The sequence below is a fragment of the Kogia breviceps genome, chromosome 16 (genome assembly GCF_026419965.1).
Source record: "Kogia breviceps isolate mKogBre1 chromosome 16, mKogBre1 haplotype 1, whole genome shotgun sequence".
NCBI classification, from domain to species: domain Eukaryota; kingdom Metazoa; phylum Chordata; class Mammalia; order Artiodactyla; family Physeteridae; genus Kogia; species Kogia breviceps.
In genome coordinates, this window is record NC_081325.1 from 21,834,279 (window position 1) to 21,862,229 (window position 27,951).

Sequence of the window (27,951 nt, forward strand, 5' to 3'; positions counted from 1 at the left end):
GAATTTCTGATGCTATTCTGGATAAGACTCAAGTTCCTAAATCTGGAAAACAGGCACCAAAACCCTTGTTAAACTTCATTTTCTGGAGACCAGGTCTCCTTGGCAATGTGATCTAATAGCAGTTTGAGATCCACCATCATTAGGTCTGTGCTGAAGTCCATGTTCGGCTCTTCCTAGCTGGCTAGCCTCTGGCAGATCACGCAGCATGTGAGTTTCAGAGCCACGCGAGGAACCATGAATGCCGACCGTGCAGGTGCCGAGGATCACAGGGGTCATATCGAGGGAAAAGTGACGGGCGAAGAGCTCTGCAGGTGTGGGCTGTTGCCTTTGGCTCACCTTCTGGCATTTGCTCAAAGCTCAGAAACCGAGCCAGCGTGAGCAGCGGGTTAGGAGTAAGGACATCCCAGTCTCGAGCTCACATCCGTCACAATTGGTTTTCCATCGGCCAAGTGAGTGAACTCTTTTCCCTCCCACGCACCTACTCACTTATACCCATGACTGGAGAGTGGAGCTCTCTGTTGGGAATCAGGTGTCTTAGCTCACCTTGCCATGGTGATTCCTCAACGGTGCTGCATACTGGCACCACCTGGAGAGCTGTTAACCCTCCCAACGTCCAGTCCTACCCAAGACCATTTAAGTCAGAACGTCTGGGGGTGACGTCCAAGCATAGGTGTTTTTCAAAGACCCTGAGGTGACTCTACTCCACAGCGAAGTCTGGGGGAACCTCTGTCCAACCGCCTCCTGCAGTCCCCTGAGGGCACCTTTCAACCTCTTGGTTCTCTGCCTTTGAAATGGGAATTGGGGCCCAGGACACCCAGTCTTGAGCCTCTACTCGACAGGAAGGCGAGTCTAGGGGTGGGGAGTGCGCAGGGCACCCCTTCCCAAACTGGGTGATCAGCAGGGTCACATAAAAAGAGATTCCAGGGCTTCCCTGGTGGCGCAGTGGTTGAGAGTCCGCCTGCCAGTGCAGGGGACGCGGGTTCATGCCCCGGTCCGGGAGGATCCCACATGCCACGGAGCGGCTCGGCCCGTGAGCCATGGCCGCTGGACCTGCGCGTCCGGAGCCTATGCTCCGCAGCGGGACAGGCTACAGCAGTGAGAGGTCCAGGTACCGCAAAAAAAAAAAAAAAAAAAAAAGGAGATTCCAAAGAAAAAACTTAGAAAGATCTCAAGATCAGATAAAATTGGCCAATTCTGGGTTCACCGAAGAAAAGCAGTTTTCTTCATCGCAGGACCTCTCAGACCCTTTAAGTTGGAGTGTGATCATGAATCTGCCCGAAAGGATTGTCTTTCCCTCTTGGATACGTTCACATTCTCAGAGCATTTCAAGGGCTGTTGTTTCAAGGAAGATGCTCTGAGAGCAGTGTTGGGAGTGGGGCAGGGGTTTTACCTCCCACCCCCGGGGACCATGTGACAAAGCCTGGAAACACTTGCTTGTCACAGCTGGGGGTCAGGTGGCTGTTATGGGCATCTAGTGGGCAAAGGCCAGGGATGCTGCTAAACATCCTACAACACACGGGACAGCCCTAGACAGAGCTTTCCAGCCCAATGTCACCAGCAGCCCAGGTGAAAAGTCCTGGCCTTGAGTGAGCTCTTCTCCCGCATCCTCTCCTCCACACTATGACCTCATCAGATGATGAGAGAGCAAGAAAGACAGGAGAAAGAGGAAAACAAGGAAGGAAAAAGGGAGGAAATGAAAAACAGATGATAATGAAGGCTGAAGTAAGGAAGAGACAAGAGCAAAAAGAAGAAAAGGAAGCTAGATTCGTAACTGCCAAAACTTGGAAGTAGCCAAGAAGTCCTTCAGTAGGTGACTGGATAAACACACTGCAGTAAATTCAGACAATGGAACAGCATTCAGCATTAAAAAGAAACGAGCTGGGCTTCCCTGGTGGCGCAGTGGTTGAGAGTCCGCCTGCCGATGCAGGGGATGCGGGTTCGTGCCCCGGTCCGGGAGGATCCCACATGCCGCGGAGCGGCTGGGCCCGTGAGCCATGGCCACTGAGCCTGCGCGTCCGGAGCCTGTGCTCTGCAACGGGAGAGGCCACGACAGTGAGAGGCCCGCGTACCGCAAAAAAAAAAAAAAAGAAGAAAAAAAAGAAACGAGCTATTAAGCCATGAAAAGACATGGAGGAGACTTAAATGCCTGCTGCTGAAAAGCCTGCCTACTGTATGATTCCAACTATACGACACTCTAGAAAAGGCAAAACCATGGGGACAGTAAAAAGATCAGTGGTTGCCAGGGGTGGGAGGCAGGGAAGGATGAACAGGCCGAGCACAAAGGAGTTCTAGGGCAGTGAATATGCTCTGTATATACTCTGTTCCATCCCACAGACTGAACCCACCCAGAGTGAACCCTAATGTGAACCACGGCTTTGGGTGATAATGATGTGTCAAGGCAGGTTCATCAGTTGTAACAAGTGCGCCCTCTGGCGAACGATGACGATAGAGGGGAGGCTGCGGGTTGGTGTGTGGGGTAGAGGGTATGTGTGAAATCTCTGTACTTTTCTGCTCCGTTTTGCCGTGAGCCTGCAAGTGCTCACAAGAAAGAAAAATGAGGGGAAAAAAAGTAGAGCAGCTCGCGCGATCAGCGGCCCTAGCCTCCTCACGCCTTTATTGCTTGTCTGAGTTGGCCAGGCCACTCGTTCAGCTCTTGCACGGGCACCAGCTGGTGGAGGCAGGCGAGGCGGCCACGGGAAGGCGGGCGATGCTGTTTGGTGGCCCAGCTCGGGGCTTCGGTGCGGCTCAAATGGGGAGCCTCAGACCCTGCTGGGCTTCTTGGGGTCTTTGTTCCTGGTTGGCATGAAGGCGCACAGCTCCTCGATGAGCAGCTCCATACGGGCGCTGACCTCGGTCACGGTGTCGATGACCAGCTTCTGCAGCAGCTTCAGCTTCTTGTTCTCCCACAGCACCTTGCTCTCCTCCTGGAAAATCCGGTGCTCCTCGCGCAACACGTGCAGGACCCAGTTCTCCTGCAGGAGCCGCTTCTCCTCGCGGAGGGCTTGCAACGCCTGGCTCATCTCCCGCAGCGGCTCCAGGGACTGGCCGCCGTCGGGCAGGCCCGGGCCCACCTTGCCCGCCTCCTCCCTGGGCTGCCCGGGCAGGTTGCTCATGGGCTCCTCGAAGGGGGAGGGGAGGCCCGCGCCCTGGTCCGGCAGCAGCCCGTGGGGCGCCTCATGGGGCGAGGGGACCGGTTTGATCTCGGTCGAGGCCGCCTTCTCGTCCGGCTGGGTCCAGTAGGCCTTTCTCTGCTCCAGCAGCTGCTGCAGGGCCCGGTTCTCCTCCCGGAGGAGCTGCAGAGTGCTGCTCTCCCGGCCGCCGTGCACCTGCAGGTCCGGGTCCATCTTCGCCGCCTCCAGGGACGAGGTGTTGTCCTTGAGCAGCAGCGACGAGGACGCCCAGCCGTCCTCGCTGCTCAGCGCGGCCTGGGGCTCCTCCCGTAAGACCTGCACGATCTGCTTCTCCTCGCGGAGCGTGCGGTTCTCCGCGCGCAAGGACTTGTTCTCAGCGTGCAGGCACTTGTTCTCCTCCCGTAGGCACTTGTTCTCCGCGCGCAGGGACTTGTTCTCCGCGCGCAGGGACTTGTTCTTCGCGCGCACGTACTTGTTCTTCGAGCGCACGGTCTTGTTCTCCGAGCGCACGGACTTGTTCTCCGAGCGCAGGGACTTGTTTTCCTCATGAAGCGTGCGGTTCTCCTCGTGCAGCGTGCGGTTCTCCTCGCGCAGGGACTTGTTCTCCTCCTGCCGCAGGCACTCCTTGGCCAGCCTCTTGTGATGCAGCTTGTGGAAGGACGAGGACGGGGAGAAGTAGGGGGGCTGCAGGCGACAGTTCTCACTCACCCACCGCCCATCCTGGAAGACGAACGTCTCGTCGCTGAGCTGCACGCGGGGAGGGTTGTAGTCCAGCTCCAGGTCCGCCTGGGAGGTGGGGCTTTCCATGGGGTCCAGGGGCACGGAGGAGAAGCGGCTCGGCGGGTAGCAGTGCTGGCTGACCGCCCAGCGGCTCAGCCTGGGCAGGGCGGCCTGCCTGGCACAGCGCGGGGTGGGGTACAAGTTGTGGAGCCTCAGGAAGGGCTCGGCTGTACCCCTCTGTGGGAGAGAACAGGGAAGCCCAGAGTTAGCAAAGAAGCTGATGCACCCGAGGCTGGCTGACCACATGAGAGGCCGGGAGACGCCACAAGAAACCCAGTTTGGGGGTCTGGACTGGCCACAGAGGGCGCTTTTGCACTTGGCCTCTTGGGTTCCTCGCGAGGAAATGACATCGACCCTCGTTATTCGCGGTTCTATAAAGTCCCGCGAACACAGAATTCGTTGACTACTGTACCATTGCTCCAAAAAGACGCACAGCGTTAGGTTCCTGCTAGCCTCTGGTCACATTTTCCTCAACCAATTAATAAAGAACTTTGTCTGCTGTTGAAAGACACCTTATTTAAAATGCACTTTTGATTCATTACATTGAACTTGCAGTCAACAGCACTGTGACTCATGCGGGAAGGAAGCTTACCTAGCAGGTGTTTTCTCTGTAAGGCACATCACATCACTGCCTTCTTGTGCTTAGGACAACTAGACAGCATTGCAGCGCTATGCTTGAGGGCCATTTTAGACGGTGAAATCACCAACAAAAAGCACAAGAGTGCGAAAACAGTGACACTAAATAAACTGTGAAAAGGACACTATTTTACAGTCCGAGAGCTGAAACAAGAAGGCACCTCCAACTGGAAACGTGTGCATCAGGTAACTCAAATTTTTCATCATTCTGTGCATGTCTACGAATAATCATGAAAGTGAGATGAGTATTGATTTTAGATTGCAAACTAATTGTAGTGAAAAAAATTTAGGCAAATTCACAAATATGGAATCCATGAATAATGAGAATCAAGAATATATCATGGAGGATAAAGGCATCGATATTGGAGTCAACCAACTGTTTGAGTCCTCGCCCCATTATTTGATTAGTTACAAGAACACGGACAAATTATGTGAGCTTTAGTTACCATGCTTTCAAATGGGGATAACTGCACCTACTACCCTGCCTCAGAAATATTTTAGGATTAAAAGAGGTAATGTATGAAAGCACTAAGCATGGGTTCTGGCACACTTCTGTCACCCTAGAGGAAGAATAAACACTGTTCTCCAGCTACTGGAGCTGTAGATGTGTACCCACAATTGGCATCACCCAACAGCCACTCACATTGTCCCAAATGGCAGTGCCATTGGTAAGTCCCGCCTTCTTCCTAGCCCCATTCAGGCTTATCCTCCACTCTTAACCATCCCTGATAGCAGCCCCTTTAACACCAACCAACATGGTGCTAAGCTTAAAACAGAGTCCAGCTGATAATTTTGGAAAGGAAGGGCAGCATCACAGACGTATCACCGAGCAATGGGAGTTTAACATGCAGCAGTGAAGACATCAAAGGATACCAAGGAATTCATAGAGGAATTCGTGATGGTGGCCATGCACCTCAAAACCACCACATAAAAAGAGGATCAGAGCCACAGAGCTTAAACCCAACAAACCACTGTCACACTTCTCAATACAGAAGAATAAGCTGAGTGAGTTTTCAATGCAGATTTTGGAGCCTTTACTTACAAGACTGATACACTCATTCACTCATCCATCTGTATTTTTTTTTTTTTTTTTTTTTTGGTACGCGGGCCTCGCACTGTTGTGGCCTCTCTCGTTGCGGAGCACAGGCTCCAGACGCGCAGGCTCAGCGGCCATGGCTCACGGGCCCAGCCGCTCCGCGGCATGTGGGATCCTCCCGGACCGGGGCACGAACTCGCGTCCCCTGCATCGGCAGGCGGACTCTCAACCACTGCGCCACCAGGGAAGCCCCATCCATCTGTATTTCTAACCAGCTCCCTCAGGTGATTCTGGCTTCCGGTGGTCAGAACTGCTCTGAGCCTGGTAGAATGCAGTTTGCTCAGGTGAGGGTTACACCAGGGCTGAAGGCCAAGGGGTCAAGACTGGGGTCACACAGATGCTCATCCTGGTTCTCTTGCTGATGAGCAGCATGAAACTAAAGAGCTCTCATCCTCTCTGAGACCCAGATTTTCACTAGTACGAAAGAGAGTCAGACTCTGTGATCTTAAAGGCACCACCTTCCAACATTGAAAGTCACCAAATTGTACCTGTAAAATGGAAATAATAACACGTGCCCTGCTTAGTTCACAACACCGTTGTGAGGATTAAATGAGATAATGAATGCAAAAGTGTTTTTGAAACTGCCAGGTGCCATGGAAATGTGTTTTGAAAACTGCCAGGTGCCATCTTACATGTAAGAAATGTAAATGTAAGGTATTGTTACTAAGAAAAGGAGATTTCACTAATGGAGGAATTCTGAGATGAATTCAAAAAGCAGTGAGCAAGTGGGATGCATCCTGCAGAAGAGGTAACAATTGCAGCAATGAATTTAAATAAAAATAAGATCATGAGAGCTGCTTCTAAATACACCAAAAGCATTTCATCCAAGTACATTGCAATGCTCTCCAAGTATTAATTTCTCGTCTCTTAGGTTATTTTCAAAATTTTACAGATAGAGAAGACAGAAAACAAGTCAGGTTATTCACATTTTATATATAGGCATATAGAGAGATATGTAATTTGTACAGCGTATAAAGTTGGTTAGAATTCTTTAAGACCCAAAGAGCCAGATAAACATAAGGCATGATTCTATGCTATTAACTTTCCAATAAGCACGTCATTAACTTTGTAAGGTTGTGCTTAATCTTCCAGAGAGCGAGGGTGCAGGGACATTCTGTGATCAGGACCTTATTTACTTTCAATAAATTTAGCCTCCATGATTTTCATCTTTCTCAATGGGAGAAGCACAGCGGTTCTTGTGGCTGAACCTGTGATCAGAATGAACCCCACAGTGAAGAGCCCAGACCGTTTCCTTATAAATTTAAGGTGCCTTGATCCCAGACTGGGAAGATTAGCCAAGGTCAATAAGGAGTAAATCTTGAGAGGTCCTCTTCATCCTCCAAGGATGAAGCACTACAGGACTCCGTCTAGGCAGCAATATCCTGCTCTTGAAGATATTACTATGGAAAAATGTAGTTTTAGTCAATGATGTGTATACCCATCAAGAGAAAGAAAGGGAAGAAGTTTTGCGCTACTGAATTCATTTAATCTTCACAACACTGATTTTTTTTTTTTTTTTTTTTTTTTTTTTTTTCAGTATGCGGGCCTCTCACTGTTGTGGCCTCTCCCGTTGCGGAGCACAGGCTCCGGACGCGCAGGCTCAGCGGCCATGGCCCACGGGCCCAGCCGCTCCACGGCATGCGGGATCCTCCCGGACCAGGGCACGAACCCGCGTCCCCCGCATCGGCAGGCGGACCCTCAACCACTGCGCCACCAGGGAAGCCCCACAACACTGATTTAATAAGGTGTTATTATTCCCATTTTACAGATGGAGAAACAAACTCAGAGAAGTTAAATAACCAGCACCAGTTCACTCAGTAAGTCACAAATCCAGTTCTGGCTCCCTGAACTTATATATGTGAAGCACACATGTAGGAAATCTCCATGAATTAAGCAAAGGACTTTCACTACTTGAGGACTTTTTATTATGGAAAATTTCAAACATACACAAAAAGAGAGAGGATAGTCTAATCAATTTCCATGTACCCAGCTTCAGCAGTTATCAAATCAAGGCCACACTTGCTTCATCTATACCTTCATCCAATTCCAGAACAACTCCCGTGCCGCTGGGTTATTTCAAAGCAAAGATAGACGTTGTGCTGTTTTATCCATAAATAACATCAATGCATATTTTTTAAACAAAACCACAATACCATTATCTTCCCTTTAAAATTTAACAATGATCCCTTAATATCAACAAATACTGATTCAAATTTCCCCAACTCTCTCATTTCTTTTTTATGATTGATTTCTATCAGAAAGATACTCTTCCTGATCCAGATGAACCACCAAAGAGAAACCTCTAGTGCTTTATACCTGTTCACAGTATCCTTGATGGCCTTTAAATCATCCTACTCAGTCAGCTGCATTTATTTTATATCCATATCCTGAACTGGGTACCCAAGGGATTTTCAACTATCCCCTCAACATAAAAGCACTAAATAAAATCTTAACATGTGGGTGGCGGATCCCTAGCTAGGGACAATTTGGGTATTTGGGCCCTTGTCCTTACGCATGCCATTGGGTGACCTCGGTTACATCCTCTAACCCTCTGACCTTGGTTTCCACTTCTGTATAATGAAAGGTCAGTAGCATTAGCTCTAATATCCTCTTGTCTAACTTCCTCTGGTCGAAGGGATCCATGTTTATAAACTGGCACCACTATGGCCCCAGCAGTCCTCTTTTATCAACCTAGCTGACATCATGTCCCCTCCCTTAAATGACCAACACTTTCCAAGAAAGTCCTGTGCTGTCTCTGTTCCGTGCCCATGCACCTAATCCAGAAAATACTGATGGACTGATAGGTCTCCTTTACCTCCTTAACCAAGAGACCAAACCCTCCTCTTATGTCTAAGTCCTTCTATCCTTCCTCTTATCCCCACACAGGACCCAGAAGGTGGCCAAGTCCAGCATTGCCTCATGGCCTAGTTTCTTAGATAAAACACTTAAATACTGTAAAAAATTTTAATAGTCACATATTTATTTTAATGGGTATTAGAAAAATATACCTATTTTATCAAACCCACAATCCTATGGATAGGATTAAGATGAGGCTAAAGTAGAGCAGCATCTTTTCTTTTTCTGAAAATGAGACCATCTAAGGGAAAATACTAAATATAGAGGATTTCAGATATACCAAGAATCATGCTTAAACTTTGGGAAGGGATTGAGGCAAGACAAATTCTTTCTTTCCCATATTTCCCTGATTCCAATCAGACCTAGCTGGACTTAGTCCTCCAAGGAAATCTCTTTCTTGGCCTTGTGAAAACTTCTCACCCTAATCTATTCCCACTCTAAACATTCTTGCACCAAATCACATTTATGTCAATGAATCAACTAACATTAATTTGGCATCTGTTCTCAGGGAACTTCCAATCAATTTGAAAATCAATGCACAGCAACCATTATTTCTTGGTGTAAGTCAGGGAGGTTGACGTGCAGCAAGCATTAATTCTGGCAGTACAGTATGGGGAACAGGGGACTGGACATCATAAAACTGAAAAGAGTCCTGGGTCTGTGCTGTATGAGTGCATAGCCTTTACAAAATCACTTAATTTCTCTGCCTCAGTTTCCATATCTAGAAAATGTGGATACTAGCATGATTCAGAGCCACCCCCTATGTTTGTGCAGGCTGTACAATGCCCAATTCTAGAGGGTGCCATTCACAACTGGTGTTGCAGTGCACAACCTGTGCAACCATCCACAGCAGTTTTACTAATATCTGCCCTATTTATTTCAGACGCTTTGTTGTAGAGTTCAAAAATAAAAGGAGAATATGTGACATCTTCTTTGTTTATAGAGAGCTACAGACATGCAAGAATGGTTACTGTGGATTCAAAAGAGAAGTTGCTTAGCACTTCCTTCGATTGTATAGAGCAAGGAAAAGGAAGTAACACTGAATGACTATTATGTGATGATATGCTAACTGATTTCCGTAGTCATAAGTAATATCTTACTGAAAAGAGCTACCATGGTTCTACCAAAGATCACATAGCCAGCAAGGGTTTAAAACCAGGATATCTGACTCCAAACTGCAGGCTCCTTCTAGCTCTTTATAATGCCCAGATATTTTATTTCGCATGTGTGTTGATATCGTTCCTTTGCAGTGATTCTTGTACATCTTGTCCCCAGATGAATAAATTGTAATTATCTGAGCACAGTGACCCGTCCCTTACTTTTTTTGACATCCCTAGTCCTGGAAGTTAGAACAACACATTTCACATACAGTGGAGGTGTAATGAGTCCTTGCCAATGCACTACTCAACCAAAGTGCACTGAAAGGTAAGGAGGAGATATCAGATTGAACCACACAAAACTGTTAACATTGTACTATTTTGGGCCCTCAAAAGTGGTGATTTTGTTTACCCTAATATTTTTAGTCTATTTAGGAAAGCCGTATCCACATTACAATTCACATTTTTAAACCGCAGAGCTGTTACATGATGGGGTTTTCCCCGTGTCCATCTACACAGTCCCTAAAGGAAGCTGTCCTCTGCACACAAGCATGCTGGTTGGCCACACTGCCATCTTGAACCTATAATCCAATGAGGCTAGAGGTCTTAAATGCCCAGTAGCTTTGGGCTTAAAAGTCCCATCTTTGACTGCTCTTGTGAAAGTCACTTAACTTCTCTGAATGTCACCTCTAAAATGAACCCCAATGTAGCTGCTCTGCCTAGTTCCTGGTGGTGTTGTGAGACGCTAAGAAAGTGGTCGGTAAGCTGTCGTAAAGACCAAACGGGCTTCCCGGGTGGCCCGGTGGTTAAGAATCCACACTTCCAATGCAGGGGGGCCGTGGGTTCGATCCCTGATCGGGGAATTAAGATCCCACATGCCATGGAGCCAAAACACTTAAAAAAAGACCAACCAGATGGCCAGTTCTACTAGTAAAGCTTCAACATTCCTGGCCTAAAACACTATAGCAAATGCTGAATGTACTTCTTTACAAAAGGACTTTCCAAAAAGTGAGCATCTGAGCTAAGCAAACCCTCGAGGTACTTGAGGGCAAGAATCCCAGGCCCCCTTAGCCGATGTCTGAAGCCAGCTCCTTCTTGGTACGTCTCCTCAACCAGTGGTATCACTGGGTTGGTTTCATGGGCTAAACTAATCTGTCCTTGGTGTTGTTGAGCCCCGCCAGGAGGTCTGGGCCAAGAAAAAGCCCCTGGAACACCCGCGAAAGTTCTCTTCAGCTTAGGAGGCAGAGTCAACAGCAGCCTGATCCAAGCCCCCAAAGAAGCCTGGCCTGGTTTCCCCATGAAGCAAAGGATGGTCTCTTCCTTGACCTGTGGGAAATGCCCTCACATGTGGATGCAGACCCAGTAGGTGGGAGAGGAAAAGGGGGGCTTCCCCATGAAAGAATGGGATACGAGAAAGGATGCAGGAGGGGAAGACAGATGGCCGTGGCGCTCATCATACCTTCCATCTGGCTTTGTTAGGAAGGTGACCAGGAGGCTGCCCTCAGGGGCAATGTACTCCCAGTTGTGACCTAAGTAAGATGTATTAGTGCTGAGGATCCAGGAAGGGCCCTGGGCACCAACAGCTCCCTCACAGGTGCCTGAGTCCCACCGATGGTTGGGAATCCGTCCTTAACGTCAGGCCTGGCCTTCTCCCTGGCCTCTCCTTTTAAATGCATTTGGCCCTAGAAGGAAAATGCATGAAATCACCAACTATGTGCTTCTGTCAGATCACCAGCCTTTGTGTGTGGCAAGTGGAGACCGTAGAGGAGGAAGAGCCAGTGGAAGGGCGGGCAGGGCAAAGGCAAAGGAGAGGTGATAAGACCAAAGTCTCTTTCTGATGCTAAGGGGTGTCTAAGGAACAGGACTCTGCGTGGGACCTTCTGGGGTGGAATTTCTGGGGCTGCTGGCCTTCCATCTAAATAGTTCGGGAACAGGACTAGACAGTGACTAGCCAGTTTAGCTGACACGCGCCCAGGTTCTCTCCACTCCTGGAGGAGTATGGCTACTGCAGACCAGAGGAGACGTCCAAATGCTCCCAGCAGACTTCAAGCCTGTTGACCACGTTTTTTAAAGCCCTACTTTGCCAGCATTACTGAGGGTTACGGTCAGAGAACATTCAACCATCTGGGGTTACTTTTCAAGCATGTGAAGCTGAGAGGCCCAGAATGCTGGAAGGAAAAGCCAGATCTGCCACTAATTTTCAGCCAGGTTGACAAGGCTGAGTCTCATTATCATGTTTTTAAATTAACTCTGTTCGGAGCACCATGAGAAAGTCAATGTTGGTTTTAAGAAATGCGAACAGATAAGAGGAGAATTCACAGGTCAGTGTGATTGATTTTGGTAGTCCTAACACTAACAGCAAAGAGGATAGATGTCATCATTTGAAAGATGACATTTAAAAGATGTCATCTGTCATGTATCTGGCAGTTTTAGCTAATTGTTTAACACACCATCTTCTGCAATCTTCCTCCTAACACTTATTCAAATTGGTAGAGATACAGGCATTGTTGGTGGATTCCATAGCTTCTGAAGAACAAACCCAGACAAAGAGGACTGAGAAAAGGCAACGTCGAGGGATGAGGGGGGCCCTGGGGGGGGGGCTGTGGGAGCTCATTCTGACCTGGTATAGATCCTTCATTAATGATCTCACAGGAAACAGTGCCTTTATGAAACTCACAGATAGTGTTCACTGGGGAAATGGGAATGCTGGTGAGAACTGAATCGTTTATTGTACAAAAGGAACCAGGAGGGCAGAGAGCTTGGGCAGGAAGTCACATTGATGGCTGGCAAGTTAATGTGTTGGAGGGAAACAGATCAGAAAACACAAATGTTTAATGTGAGGAAGAAAAACTGGAAATCAATAAGACCCGAAAAGACCTAAGGGTGAAACAAATAGTGAATCATAGGTATTTGCAATGGAAATGAGAAGCGCCAGCCATGATGGGGAGCTGGGAGGCCAGAGGTACTTTCTGGAAACACAGAAGTGCTGCTGCAATCCCCTTCCCAAATGAATGGGCTCGGCCTCAAAACGAAGCAGAGGGCTTCCCTGGTGGCGCAGTGGTTGAGAATCCGCCTGCCGATGCGGGGGACACGGGTTCGTGCCCTGGTCCGGGAAGATCCCACGTGCCGCGGAGCGGCTGGGCCCGTGAGCCATGGCCGCTGAGCCTGCGCGTCCGGAGCCTGTGCTCCGCAACGGGAGAGACCACGACAGTGAGAGGCCCGCATACTGCCAGATACACGCAGGGAGCTCAGAGTAGGCGGTGAAGATGGGCGGAGAAGAGGCACCATCTCTTAAGAGCAAGGGAAGAAGCAAGTGGCATGTGCCCAGCTTGCAGCATAGCAGAGGAAGTGGGCACTGACCTGGCTTCAAGCCTCTAACTCCAGCTCTGCCATTACTAGTGGGCTTCCTAGGGTTTCCAGTTCCCATTCCTATACAATCTCTCCCTCGCACGGCATGGCCCAGTGCCACCACGTGATCAAATCATGCTCAATCTCCCTTCCTCCCCTTGTTTTTGGTTTTGTTTTGTTTTTGTTTGTTTGTTTGGCCACACCACACAGCTTGCGGGATCTTGGTCCCCCCACCAGGGATCGAACCCGTGCCCCCTGCCGTGGAAGTGCAGAGTCTTAACCACTGGACCGCCAGGGAAGTCCCCTTTCCTCCCCTTGTTAACCAGTTCAGTCCTTCCAGTGCTGTGAGCTGTAACCATCTCATTTGGGGAGGTCCAGTCAGCACACTGGTCCCTCTCACAGCTCTAGTGATGGCCCAGTTCAGATCATCTAAACTTACAGACGCCCCCTTCACCCCGAGCACCCTGCCAGGTGTCTGGAACCTGCCGCGGGACTTGTGCCCCCTTGGAAGGTATACCCATGAGGCACATCTGCCCATGTGCCCAGGCAGCAGGTGTCCTCTAATTTCATGCTCTCCAAGATCCCAGGATGCCCACTGGCGATCAATCCTGTTCCTACACATCCCTGGACAGAGCTTTCAGATAGTTTACCTCTGCATTGGACTCCTCCACCCTACATTTTAGCCCCTCTGGTTGCACCGCCATGATCTTCCAACAGGGCCTTAGGTGACTCTGGAGAAGCAAGGCTGCCCCCTTTGTGACACAGCAGCAGGAACAATCCAATCAGGAGGACCCCTCCCAGGAAACAGCTGCTTAGCAGGAGGAGAACTGAGAATCTCCAGCCTGTCATCCGTTCATTGGCCTCCATTCTGAACCCCTCAGGCCCACCCCTCTTACACTCTCTCTGTCAGGACTGCATTCTCTTGAACCCTCCGCAAGACCCTGTACCCCTCAGCCCACATTCCTAGGTTCGTGGATTCAGACGTCTGCTTTTGATTGCAAGTCTCAGTTCTAATTCTGCCCCCATAAATCCAGAGTAGTTGCACAACAGCAAGCACCAAAAGATCTAATTTTGAGAAGCTTGGCTTATTTCCGAGAGTCACAGAAACTTCAAGTGGTAGGGCTGGAAGGTCTTCCCAGATCACCTAACCCACCCCCCCTCATTCTAGGGAGAGAAACCCAAGATGCTGAGTGACTAGGTGGCCTCCCCCAGGTACACAGCTGGCTGGCAGCTGACCTAGAACTAGAATCTATGGCCCTGACTACTCCGCTCCCGCTATGACATCCTGGTAGAGTTTTGACAGAGGAGGGCTATTCTGGCTCAAACTGAGAGGTTGCATCCTTCTGTGATTATCCCTACCACACTGATTGGAATTTCTAGGCTTTCAGATCTGGTATCTCTTTTTCTTGTAAAATTTGGCCCGAGTGCTGTGGAAAAGAGGAAATAAGTAGATTTCTTCTTCCCAGCCCATCCTCTGGACCTCAACTTCTCACCGGAGAAACAGAGGACTTTTTACTACTCACTTATCCCCTCTTGTTAATTATGTACGTTAGGAAAATCTGAGTCTGAAAGAATGTGAAGATGATATCCGATACAATGTTTTATCAGTCTCTGAACAGAAATTAAGACAGGTATTATAGTTGATGGAAAAGCTTTCTGAAAGTCTGTGGAGCAGAGATACCGATACCTTCTACCTTTTCTAAAATTATTATTTCTATCTCAAGTAAAAAGCCATACCAAAGTTAGGTGCCAGGTATAGGTCCTATGCAGAAGTTGGTCACCAACCACTCAGGACATTCCAGAGACATCACAAAATAATATGGTGCTTTTCAAGGCTCATGGTCTCTCTCTGAGCATCGGTGGCAATGAGGCATCTGATGGTCAGCAAGAGCTCACCCTGGTTGCGTCCACATGGCCAGTCAAGGTCAGTGTGACACACAATAGCCCAAACACGGGCCCCCTGTTTGGTCATCCGGGCTGACATTTACATCCCCACTGCCAGGCTGGGCCGAGACCCCTATCCTCTCTCCAGGGGTGGCATCTTCTACTTGGATTACTCAGGAAGGAAGAAACCCAGACCAAGAGAAAGAATGTAGTCTGAGATGTTTTTTGACACCAATCTATTGTTCAGTTCTCTGACACCAAGTGTATGTCCTATAATGCAATTCTGACACACCCTACCTGGAGGTGGTGCCAGATCCCAGAGGTTAAAGGGCTCAGTCCCACAAAACTGCTCACACTTCAGATGCCAGTTGCAAGTCTTGGGCCACCAGGACTTCTAACTAACCAGCTATAAATCAGAGGCTCCCGGTTTGGATGATTTGCTGGAAGGGCTCAAAGAACTCAGGAACACTTTACTTACAAATACCGGTTTGGGGTTGTTGTTTTTTAAAATAAAACATACAGCTCAGGAACAGCCAAATGGAAAAGATGCTTAAGGCAAGGTATGAGGGGAGAGGGAGGCGGAGCTTCCGTACCCAACAGGGCACACCACCCTCCCTGCATCTTCATGTGCTTCCCAACTCGGAAGCTCTCCAAACCCTGTCCTTCAGAGGTTTTAATGGAGGTTTCATTATATGGTCATGATTGATTATTTCATTGGCCTTTGGTGATTGGATAATAAAAGACACATCTATCACTCAAGAAATCCCAAGGGTTTTAAGTTACTCTGTGCCAGGAACTGGGAACAAAGACCAAACATATATTTTTATTAGACCACATGTAGAAACTGCTGACACCTAGGCTTCCCAAAAGGGACAGCCCAGTCCCCTGGCCTCAATTCTGTCAAATCATCTGCCTCTAGAGTCCGTCATTGGGAGCCCTCCTAGGCACCTTAAGTCTCCCATTAGGCGGGGAACTCCAACCCCACACTATTAAGCCACATGCAGGAAAAGAAGTGGTGGACCAGGGTAGGGTCACTGTAACAACCCACCGGAAGCTCCTGCACCCAAGTTACATGCAAGCCTCGCTTTAAGAAAATCCAATGTACAAAAAAATCAAAGACATACATATACAAAAACCAAGAAAGTAATTAATCACATTATCAAAGAATTTCTCATTTTCAATGGGAACTTCTCCTAGGGTTTCTTTTTTTTTTTTTTTTTCTCTGTACGTGGGCCTCTCACTGCTGTGGCCTCTCCCGTTGCAGAGCACAGGCTCCGGACGCGCAGGCTCAGCGGCCATGGCTCACGGGCCCGGCCGCTCTGCGGCATGTGGGATCCTCCCGGACCGGGGCACGAACCCGCGTCCCCTGCATCAGCAGGCAGACTCTCAACCACTGCGCCACCAGGGAAGCCCAGGGTTTCTTTTTTAATTTTTATTTTATTTCTTAATTGTGGTTACAAACACATAACATTAAATTTTCCATCTTAGGGACTTCCCTGGTGGGGGTTCTGCCTTCAACATATCATTTTGGGGGGACACAATTCAACCCATAACATAACCTAATATTAACCAAACATATAATAAACACCAGCACTGTGCTAGGTACTTTATGTTATTTTCACTTAACCAGACTCACTGGCAAATATGCAGATCCTACCACCCTTGGGATACAGCCCACCCTTGGGGTCCCTAAGCCCATCACCCTGGCCCATCTCCAGCAAGTTCAGTTGATCCCCTTTTTTCCCACCTCTAGTGCCAAGGAACACAAGCTCTGCCCTGTAAGGCTCCCCATGAACAAAGGAACCTGACAGTAAGCCTGATGTATTTTATTACTATTACACATATTATATATTATTCATATTTATTATCACTTGCTTTCTATTATTTTGCCTGCTCTTGGACCCCCTGCCTTCTCCCTAGTTTTGGACATTTGTCCCCTAGTTCCCTCGGGGGTGAGAAAATCCTTACCCCAATCCTGCCCTGAGGCCATATCTGGAGAAAGAAACAGACCACCCATTTAAGTTACTCAGTGGTTTGCTAGTATGACCCAAGTCAGACCCATGATATCAGGGGGGCTCATGGTACAGTTCACTCCTAGAAAGGAAGTCCTGCTACTGGATGATCACAGAGACTCCCTGGGTCCAGACCATGGTGCAAATCACCAAAAACAGCTGCTGATAGATTTGGATATAGGGTAAGCGTGAAAGGACCTAGGGTACTACTACTTCCCTCCTTCCTCGCCTCTGCCATAGTCCTTTGCCTTTTCTCTTCAGAGGCCTGGCTCCAGGGCAAGGGGCAGTTGCCAGATCTGTGGCCCTCACAGCACGCAGGTGACTCATTATCTACCGCTATCTGGTCAGAGCCCCTCCCCACCTCATCCTAGGAGGGGGAGTGCTGAGGGAAGGAAACACAGCAAATAGGCACATGCACTGGCCTGCCACATTAGCATGAAAAGAACTTCTTTTACTGAACCCAAAGGAAAGGCACCGGTAAGAATAAATGAGGCTGCAGATAGCAAGGTCACGGACACTGGCCACAGAAGACCTGTGGGCAAATCTGGAGGTCCAGAAATAGTTATTTACTATGTGTCTTAGTCAGCTCTGTCTGCTATAACATCCACAGACCGGATGGCCTAAAAACTGACTTTTATTTCTTGCAGTTCTAAAGGCTGGGAAGTTCAAAATCAAGGTCCTGGCAGATTTGGTTCCTCATGAGGCCCGTTTCCAGGTCTGCAGATGGCCACCTTCTCACTGTGTCGCTACACAAAAGAGAGAGAGAGAGAGAGAGAGAGAGAGAGAGAGAGAGAGAGAGAGAGAGAGAGAGAGAGAGAGTGTGTGTGTTCTAGTCTCTCTTTCTCTTTTATAAGGACACTAATCCCATCCTTAAGACTTCATCCAAACGTAATTACCTTCCAAAGGCCAAACCTCCAAATACCACCATACTGTGGATTAGGGCTGCACAATATGAATTTTGGAGGGACACAAACATTCAGTCCATATCACTCTGTGACCCGGGCAAGTTACCCCACCTCACAGAAGCTCAGTTTACTCATCTCCAAAATAAGGACATTACATCTAATTTGAGATCACATATGTAAAGAAGCCGACAGTAAGCTCTCAATAATCGTTTTGGTGCCTTCGGACAAAATTGCCTTGCTCCCTTTGGCTTAAAATCTCAAGCAGCTGACACACAACTGGTGCTGCTGTTAAAACGGCTTGATACTACAGCTTGGGTGAGGGCTTGTTTGTTTGCTTGCTGGCTTGATTTGCCTTTTGTTTTTAAGAGAAGAGCATTTTGAACTGGGAATCCTGGTACCGGCTTCTGCAGTTGCCCATTACTTGGGTCTCTTCCTCCTCAGCAGGACACACACATCTGTAACCCAGTACTGAAAAAGTTCCTTGAGACTGTGCCCCAAATGTTACTACTCAGATTAACACCATCATCAATCACCCACGTTCCACGAGCATCCACACTTGGTGGGTACCGCACAGAGCGCAGAGGTACACATGCCTCGTGGCTTTCTAATTTAAACAGACAGGTAGAACAGAGACAAAGGAAAGGGCAAGCACACATACAAGACTCTCCCCGCTTTCCATGTCTGCAGCTTGTCTGGTGATGAATCACACGGGGAAATTCAACAAGCAGTAGGGTCCATTAGAGAGCACGGGCCCCCTTGCCTTTCCCCAGAGAGTCACAGAAACTGCAGCTCTTGGTCCAGGAGTCAGAGGTGGGCATGGGGCATATGTTCTGACTTTTCTCTCCTTCTCATTTGTGGAGAAGGGGATGGGGAGTTGCGTGGGTATAGTAAATTATCATGATGCCTGTCCTCTCCAAATTGCATGACATGTTTGGGAAGGTTTGTTATTTTTGCTACATAGGGCAGAGGGCAGGTCTACTCTGGAGCCAGAGGAGCAGCCCGAACCCAGCCAGGCTTTGAGCCAAGCTGCTCTTGGGACGGGCTCGGAGCTCTCACCTTCTCAGGAAGCAGGAGGCAATGGCCAGGAAGAGCAAGAGAGCAACAGATGAGTCTGTCAGGCAAAAAATACAGATCAACTGTTGGAAAAGTCTGCGCAGGAAGGAAGTAGAAAAATACAATGTCTGCTCTCAGAGGTGGCTGGTTGAGGTGAATAGTTGTTGTTGAACCACTCACATTTGTGGTAATACTGAAGGAACCAACAGAAGTGGCAGGTGTTGGAAAGCAGGGCAATTGACACAACCAGGTTCCAAAGATAACAGGACAGCAAATCATTCTTGGTGATCACCCTGATACCAAAACCAGACAAAGACACTACAAAAGAAGAAAATTACAGACCAATATCACTGATGAATATAGATGCAAAAATCCTCAACAAAATACTAGCAAACAGAATCCAACAACAGATTAAAAGGATCATACACCATGATCAAGTGAGATTCATCCCAGGGATGCAAGGATTCTTCAATATATGCAAATCAATCAATGTGATACACCATATTAACAAACTGAAGAATAAAAATATGAACATCTCAATAGATGCAGAAAAAGCTTTTGACAAAATTCAACACCCATTTATGAGAAAAACTCTCTAGAAAGTGGGCATTGAGGGAACCTACCTCAACATAATAAAGGCCATGTATGACAAACCCACAGCAAACGTCATTCTCAATGGTGAGAAACTGAAAGCACTTCCTCTAAGATCAAGAACAAGACAAGGATGTCCACTCTCACCACTCTTATTCAACGTAGTTTTGGAAGTCCTAGCCATGGCAATCAGAGAAGAAAAAGAAATAAAAGGAATACAAATTGGAAAAGAAGAAGTAAAACTGTCACTGTTTGCAGATGACATGATACTATACATAGAAAATCCTAAAGATGCTACCAGAAAACTACTAGAGCTAATCAATGAATTCGGTAAAGTTGCAGGATATAAAATTAATGCGCAGAGATCTCTTGCATTCCTATACACTAATGATGAAAGATCAGAAAGAGAAATTAAGGAAACAATCCCATTCACTATTGCAACAAAAAGAATAAAATACCTAGGAATAAACCTACCTAGGGAGACAAAGGACCTGTATGCAGAAAACTATAAGACACTGATGAAAGAAATCAAAGATGACCCAAACAGATGGAAAGATATACCATGCTCTTGGATGTGAAGTATCAATATTGTGAAAATGACTCTACTACCCAAACCAATCTACAGATTCAATGCAATCCCTATCAAATTACCAATGGCATTTTTTACAGAACTAGAACAAAAAAATCTTAAGATTTGTATGGAGATACAAAAGATCCCAAATAAAGATCCCAAAGTAATCTTGAGGAAAAAAAAAAAACAGAGCTGGAGGAATCGGACTCCCTGACTTCAAACTATACTATGACTTCAAACTATACTACAAAGCTACAGTAATCAACACAATATAGTACTGGCACAAAAACAGAAATATAGATCAATGGAAAAGGATAGAAAGCCCAGAGATAAACCCATGCACCTATGGTCAACTAATCTATGACAAAGGAGGCAAGGATATACAATTGAAAAAAGACAATCTCTTCAATAAGTGGTGCTGTGAAAACTGCACGGCTACATGTAAAAGAATGAAATCAGAACACTCCCTAACACCATACACAAAAATAAACTCAAAATGGATTAAAGACCTAAATGTAAGACCGGACACTATAAAACTCTTAGAGGAAAACATAGGAAGAACACTCTTCGACATAAATCACAGCAAGATCTTTTTTGACCCACCTCCTAGAGTAATGGAAATAAAAACACAAATAAACAAATGGGACCTAATGAAACTTAAAAGCTTTTGCACAGCAAAGGAAACTATAAACAAGACGAAAAGACAACACTCAGAATGGGAGAAAATATTTGCAAACAAATCAATGGAAAAAGAATTGATCTCTAAAATATATAAACAGCTGATGCAGCTCAATATCAAAAAAAACAAACAACCCAATCAAAAAATGGGCAGAAGACCTAAATAGACATTTCTCCAAAGAAGACATACAGATGGCCAAGAGGCACATCAAAAACTGCTCAACATCACTAATTTTTAGAGAAATGCAAATCAAAACTACAATGAGGTATCACCTCACACCAGTTATAATGGGCATCATCAGAAAATCTACAAACAACAAATGCTGGAGAGGGTGTGGAGAAAAGGGAACCCTCTTGCACTGTTGGTGGGAATGTAAATTGATACAGCCACTATGGAGAACAGTATGGAGGTTCCTTAAAAATCTAAAAATAGAATTACCATAAGACCCAGCAATCCCACTACTGGGCATATACCCAAAGACAACAATGATTCAAAAAGACACATGCATCCCCGTGTTCATTGCAGCACTATTTACAACAGCCAGGTCTTGGAAGCAACCTAAATGCCCATCGACAGATGAATGTATAAAACAGATGTAGTACATATATACAATGGAATATTACTCAGCCATAAAAAGGAATGAAATTGGGTCATTTGTAGAGACGTGGATGGACCTAGAGACTGTCATACAGAGTGATGTAAGTCAGAAGGAGAAAAACAAATATCATATATTAATGCATATATGTGGAATATAGAAAAATGGTACAGATGAACTGGTTTGCAAGGCAGAAATAGAGACACGGATGTAGAGAACAAACGTATGGACACCAAGGGGGGAAGGGGGGCTGTCGGTGTGATGAATTGGGAGATTGGGATTGACATATATACACTAATATGTGTAAAATAGATAATAAGAACCTGCTGTATAACACAGGGAACTCTACTTCAATTCGCTGTACAGCAGAAACCAACAAACACTGTAAAACAACTATACCCCAATAAAAATAATTAATTAGTTAATTTTTTTAAAATCCTTCTTGGTGAAGTCAGAAAGGCGACCATGTGCAGGGCTGGTCCCCACAGGTAACATCAAAGTTTGGGGGTCTCGAGTGCTGTATACCATCCTTGCAAACTTACCTTCTGAATCTGGAAGCCATTAGAAGTCCCCCCAAAGTTCAGACTTTTTCCTAATACTAGTTAATTTGTTCATTCCATCCAAGAGTGAGGCTGTATCAAAAGGCATCCCATGGAAAAGTCTATCAGTCTCTAAGAAATTCTTTTTTTTTTTTGGAAAAAGTCAAAAGAGGTAACTGCCTGGTCTCTGGCCCCATTCCAAAACAAAACTTGACCTTGGTCACAGGCAGGCAGATGTCCTGGGAGTGGATGCTTCCAAATGAAGAGGTGGGCAGTCCCACTCCACTTCCAACCAGGAGGGGAAAAACTGAAGGCTTTGTTTATTAGCACAACTCTAATAGTGATATATGTGATTCTGTACATTTCAGTCTAAGCAAAATTTTTTTTCCATCGTTTCAACTTTAATTTATTCTTGATGCTTATTTGCACAGTTGATCTTGAGAGACCCCAACTTCTTTTAATTATTTCTCTTTTTGCTTGAGCTAGTTAAGGCAAGTTTTTTTATTTTGTGATTAACACATCAGAAAAGTCAGGAAAACCGTGACAGTGAAAAAATGGTCATTATATTAAATATGGGATTAAAGAGTCTTGAGATTCAAGACAACCACTTCATCTTTCCAGTCCTCAGTTTTCACATCAACAAAACGAAGGAGGTAAATTAGATGAACTTTGTAGTACTCAAAAAATGTTGTTCCACTTCCATCTGGCTTTCATGGTTTCTAATGCAAACTCTACAGTTTTTGATTCAGTGTTGCCTTGTAAGTAATATATCATATTCTCTGCAGCTACTTTCAAAATGTTTTTCATTGTCATTAGTTTTTAGCTGTTATTATGTGTCTAGGTTTGGATTTCTTTAAATTTATCCTGTTTTGGATTCACTGAGCCTTTTATATTTTCCATCAAATTTGAGCATTTCAGCCATTATTTCTTCAAATATATACTTTTTTCTGCATCACATTCCTTCTCCTCTCCTTCTTGGACTCTAATGACACAAATGTTAGACCTTTTTTCATATTTTCCCATAGACTCACCCTGCCCCCGTCTTTTCAATCATTTTTCTCTCTGTTGTTTAGATTGGGTAGTTTTTTTACTGATCTATCTTCAAGTTTACTGACCCTTTCCTCTGTCATCTCTATTCTGCTACTGAGCCTGTGGTAGACAGAATGGCCACCCAAAGGTGTCTACTTCCTAACCCCAAGAACCTGTGAATATGTGGCCTTAACAGCAAAAGGGATTCTGCAGATGCTAATTAAATTAAGGATCCTAAGATAGGGAGATTAGTCTGAATTATCTGAGTGGGCCCAACGTAATCACAGGGTCCTTATAAAAGGGAGACAGGAATGTGAGAGACAACAAACAGGAGATCTACAGCAGAAGCAGAGGTTGGAGGGATGCACTTTGAAGATGAAGGCTGCCATAAGCCAAGGAATGCAGGCAGCCTCTAGAAGGTAGAAAAGGCAAAAAAATGTATTTTTCCCTGGAGTCCCCAGAAGAAATGCAGCCCTGCTGACATCTTGATTTTAATTTTGTAAGATTTATTTCAGACTTCTGGCTCTCAGAACTGTAAGTTACTATGTTTGTTTTGTTTTAAGCCACTACAGTTATAGTAATTTGTTACAGCAGCAATGAGGAACTAATACAAAGCCCAAACAGTCATTTAAAAATTTTGGGTGATGGTATTTTTCAGTTCTAAAATTTCCATTTGGTTCTTTATACTTTCTATTTCTTCACTGAGACTTTTCATCTTTTCATTCATTTCAAGCGGGTTCATACTTATTCATGCCTTTTTTTTTTTTTTAATTGGCAGGTAGGATCTTAGTTCCCTGACCAGGGATTGAACCCGCACCCCCTGCATTGGAAGCATGGAGTCTTAACCTCTGGACCACCAGGGAAGTCTCCCTCATGACATTTTTATAATAGTGTCTTTTAAAAAAAAAATCTTTATTGGAGTATAATTGCTTTACAATGGTGTGTCAGTTTCTGCTTCATAACAAAGTGAATCAGTTATACATATACATATGTTCCCATATCTCTTCCCTCTTGCGTCTCCCTCCCTCCCACCGTCCCTATCCCACCCCTCTAGGTGGTCACACAGCACCAAGCTGATCTCCCTGTGCTGGTCAGCTGCTTCTGACTAGCTAGCTACTTTACATTTGGTAGTGTATATGTGTCAAAGCTTCATCCCAGCTTACCCTTCCCCCTCCCGGTGTCCTCAAGTCCATGCTCTACATCTGCATCTTTTTCCTGTCCTGCCCCTAGGTTCATCAGAACCATTTTTCTTTTAGATTCCATATTTTAATTAACTTATATGTTTGTTTGTTTGTTTGTTTATGGCTGCGTTGGGTCTTCGTTGCTGCGTGCGGGCTTTCTCTATCTGCAGCGAGTGGGACCTACTCTTCGTTGTGGTGTGCAGGCTTCTCATTGTGGTGGCTTCTCTTGCTGCAGAGCACGGGCTCTAGGCACGCGGGCTTCAGTAGTTGTAGCAAGCAGGCTCAGTAGTTGTGGCATGTGGGCCCTAGAGTGCATGGGCTTCAGTAGTTGTGGCTCGTGGGCTCTAGAGCGCAGGCTCAGTAGTTGTGGCATATGGGCTTAGTTACTCCACAGCATGTGGGATTTTCCCAGACCACGGCTCGAACCCATGTCCCCTGCATGGGCAGGCAGATTCTTAACCACTGCACCACCAGGTAAGCCCCCCTAAGCAAAATTTTTAAATCAGCAAAGTAGTTAAATGTGTAATCCCTTCAACTAATTATCCATTAGTTGCTCCTTAATGTTAATGGAATGCTTACCAAATAGCATGTGATCTCTGAATAGTGCCAAATAAAGTGATTAAAATATTTCTTCAAGAAGTGACAAGGGTTCCATTTGCTCAGCTTTCTCAGTGAATCTTAATGCATTCAGGCCACTGAAAAGTGGGTCTGAGATCGGGCTGGCATCACCATGAGGAAGGACAATCTCTAAAGGTAACCATGTCAGAGAAACACTCACCTCCACACTGGGTAACTAAAAAGGCAAAGTCAGCACCTACATGGGACCCCTTTTCCACCCCCAGCTAGCAGTGTGACCTCTGCCACTTACTTTTGCTAAGCCTCAGTTTCTGTGGTGATAGAATGGGCGTGACAGTCCTTAAAATCTAGGGTTGTGGTGAGGATCAAAGTAGATAACATAGGAGATGAAAGACTTCAAAACAGTGGTGAGCAGACTTGGCCCATAGTGGCAATCAACAAATATGTACTGATTGACAAGTTCAGGTGACTGAAACTAACACAACATTGTAAATCAACTATACTCCAATAATAAAATAAATAAATATAAATAAAATTTTTTTTAAGTTATAATTATGAGGGAGGAATGGGAAGCTATTGTTTAATGGATACAAAGTCTCAGTTTTGCAAGATGGAAAGAGTTCTGGAAGTGAATGGCAGTGATGGTTGCACAACAGTATGAATGTTCTCAGGGCCACTGAACTGGATGCTTAAAATGATTAAGATGCTAAATTTGAAGTTATGTATATCTCACCACAATTTTAAAAATATAAAATAATTCCTAAAAAAAAAAGTTCAGGTGAACTGAAATCATTATTAATAAACACGTGAGCATCACCTCTGAGCAAGACAGTGCACTTGGTAGTGGGGATAAGGAAGGAAAGGAGGGAAAGAAAGGAGAGGAGAAGAAATCAGATACCATTCTTCACTCTCCAAAAGACTGTAATCTAATTAGAGAGCAGAATTTGGGGAAATAGGAGATATGATGATCATAACAGCCAACATATACTGAATGTTCGCTTGTATCACGCACTGTTATAGCCCTTTAAGCATCGCTTCATCTTCTCAACGATTCTATAAGGTAGGTAATGTGACTCTCAGCCCCATTTCACAGATAAGGAAACTGAGGCCCCAAGTTAAGTAACTTGCCTAGGGTCACTCAGTAAGTGCCAGAGCTAGGATATGAGCTCCAATTCTGCACCCTTAATACTGCCTGTAGTGTTGGGGGCAGGGGGTGGTCCTACCCTTAGACTTGGAGTTCTAGATTTGAAGCATCCATACCATCTGTGTAGTCCTAACTACTTCAGACTTCAAAACAGTGGATTTGCAGAGCGGGAGTCTCTTCATCTGTAAAATGAATTAACGGTCCCTACTGAATGGTTTGTTGTGATCATGAAATTAGGTGCGTATAAGTGCCCTGTGCTGTGCCTGGCATGTGGTATGTGTCTAATAAAGTTCAGATACATCTGATCACTGTTTATAAACCGTAGTTTCCATCAGCTAAAAATTCCCTGATCCCCCCCCCCCAGATAAAACCTGGACACTAAATACGCTTCCGATCTTCTCATGAAGTTGACCCAGACTATTTTGAACACTGTATCAAGGAATTACAATATGAACATCGCTAATCTACAGTCAGTGAGCTACAAAATCTTTTCATAGTAAGTCCCACCAAAAAAATACTTTAAGTTCAAACCCTTAAACCTATACTTCTTATTTTATAAATTTGATGCTTTTTCTAACCTATTATTATAGTATGCATATTATAAAACATACCCCAAATTGAAATTTTATAGGATAAACAAAGAAAAATAACTGTTTTATAATAGTGTTGTTTTATCTTATTCATTAAAAACAAGTTTTGCTTCCACAAAAAACAATTATCGATAGTAATATTTTTAGTGAGCACAGTGTAATTTTAAAAAGTATGCTTCCCTCTTTCTTAAAATCTTGGTTTAACACAGTGAGTCAAAAGGCAAGTTCTACGTTCAGTTTACTTATGTTTTTGGATTTAATGACTGTCCTTGCTGAAGAGGGTACCTCATAATGATGTATATATCCAAATGGTAAAATACATTATTGACTGCAATTTCTAAACAATATTCAATATTCAGTCCTATCCCCAAATAATGCAATGGTCATTGCTAAAATTTAAAATTTGCATCCAAAATGTTCTTTTCATTGAGTGAGGTTTTTTTTTTTTTAAAAAAAAACATTCTAAATTCTCTTGCTTCCTGTTAAAACACCATCATTTCCATGAAGGGGGAAATATATTTTTTTAATCTTTCAAGAAATGGGTCCTATATAGCACACTGTTAACAACCACTTGTCACCACAATAAAAGGTTAGCAAACTTATAACACTGCTCTTTTGTAAAAAGAGACAACTGCAAAATCTCTGAGACACAACAGATTTTTATGGTCTTTCTCCATCTTGGTACAAAGTACTGCAAAACTCCTGGCATTCTGTACAGCTCTCTCACTTGTTAAAATCAGATCAACTGCATCCATGATATCATCTAGTTCATTGTGCACTTCTTGGCTTTGATTGCTTTGCAGCGATACTTCGACTATAAATTACTCTACGGTGAATAAATTTCATGAGTGATGCTATCCCTGTACCCTCACCCCAGCATCCTCTTGATATTCTAAAGCAGCCGCTCCATCAAATGTTATTTTAAACAATTGTTCCATCAGAACATTATTTCTAGTAAAGTTATGTACAGTTGAGATCTTTTCTGACATGTCTTTCTATAATTGGTTCACAAAAGAATAGCACTTTGTTTTATTATTGAAGGGGAAGCTATACCTGTACTTCACTCAGCTGTGTAACAAATAGTACTTGATTTGTTTCAATACTTGTTTCTGCAAAGTTTCCTCTGCATCTATCAGCAGTTTTGCTGGCTAAGGAATGAATATTCATTTCATTCAATCATTCAGAAAGGATTTATCGAGCACTTGGGCTGTGCCACTCGCTGCCCTAGGTGTGAGGATGTCATGAACAAAATTAAGTTCTCATGGAGCTGTGTGCCTGTGCAGGAAGACAGATGGTAAGCAAATAAAAACCCAAGTATATGTCAGGGTAAGCACTCTAAAGAAAAGTTCAACAGGATATTGGGACAGAGAGTGACAGAGTGAGCTATTTCAGGTGATGAGGAAGACTTCCTTGAGGAGGTGACATTTGACCAAAGGTGTTGCAGGTAAGCTATGGAATATCTGGGAGAAGAGCACGTCAGCAGAGGGGCAGCAGGGGCAAAGCCCCTGAGGCAGGAGCTTGATTGGTGCAGCCGAACCACAAGGAGGCCAGTGTCCCTGGAGCCAGTGAGGGTGGGGATGCGTGAGGACCAGAGGTCAGAGGATTTTTTTCCAGCTGAGATAGGAAGCCACTGGAGGGTGCTCGGCAGAGTGTGGCAT

The 27,951-nt window shown here is 45.4% G+C and overlaps 1 protein-coding gene across 1 annotated transcript; it reads right to left on the reverse strand.

Annotated features, from left to right (window-relative positions):
• Positions 1–2,759: 2,759 nt before the first annotated feature.
• On the reverse strand, positions 2,760–13,648 carry CBY2 (chibby family member 2). The gene is made up of 3 exons (XM_059041872.1): positions 13,595–13,648; positions 3,642–4,088; positions 2,760–3,455 (listed from the first exon to the last, which is right to left on the reverse strand). The coding sequence occupies exons 1-3, from the start codon at positions 13,646–13,648 to the stop codon at positions 2,760–2,762; spliced, it is 1,197 nt and encodes a 398-aa protein (XP_058897855.1).
• Between the last annotated feature and the right edge of the window lie 14,303 nt (positions 13,649–27,951).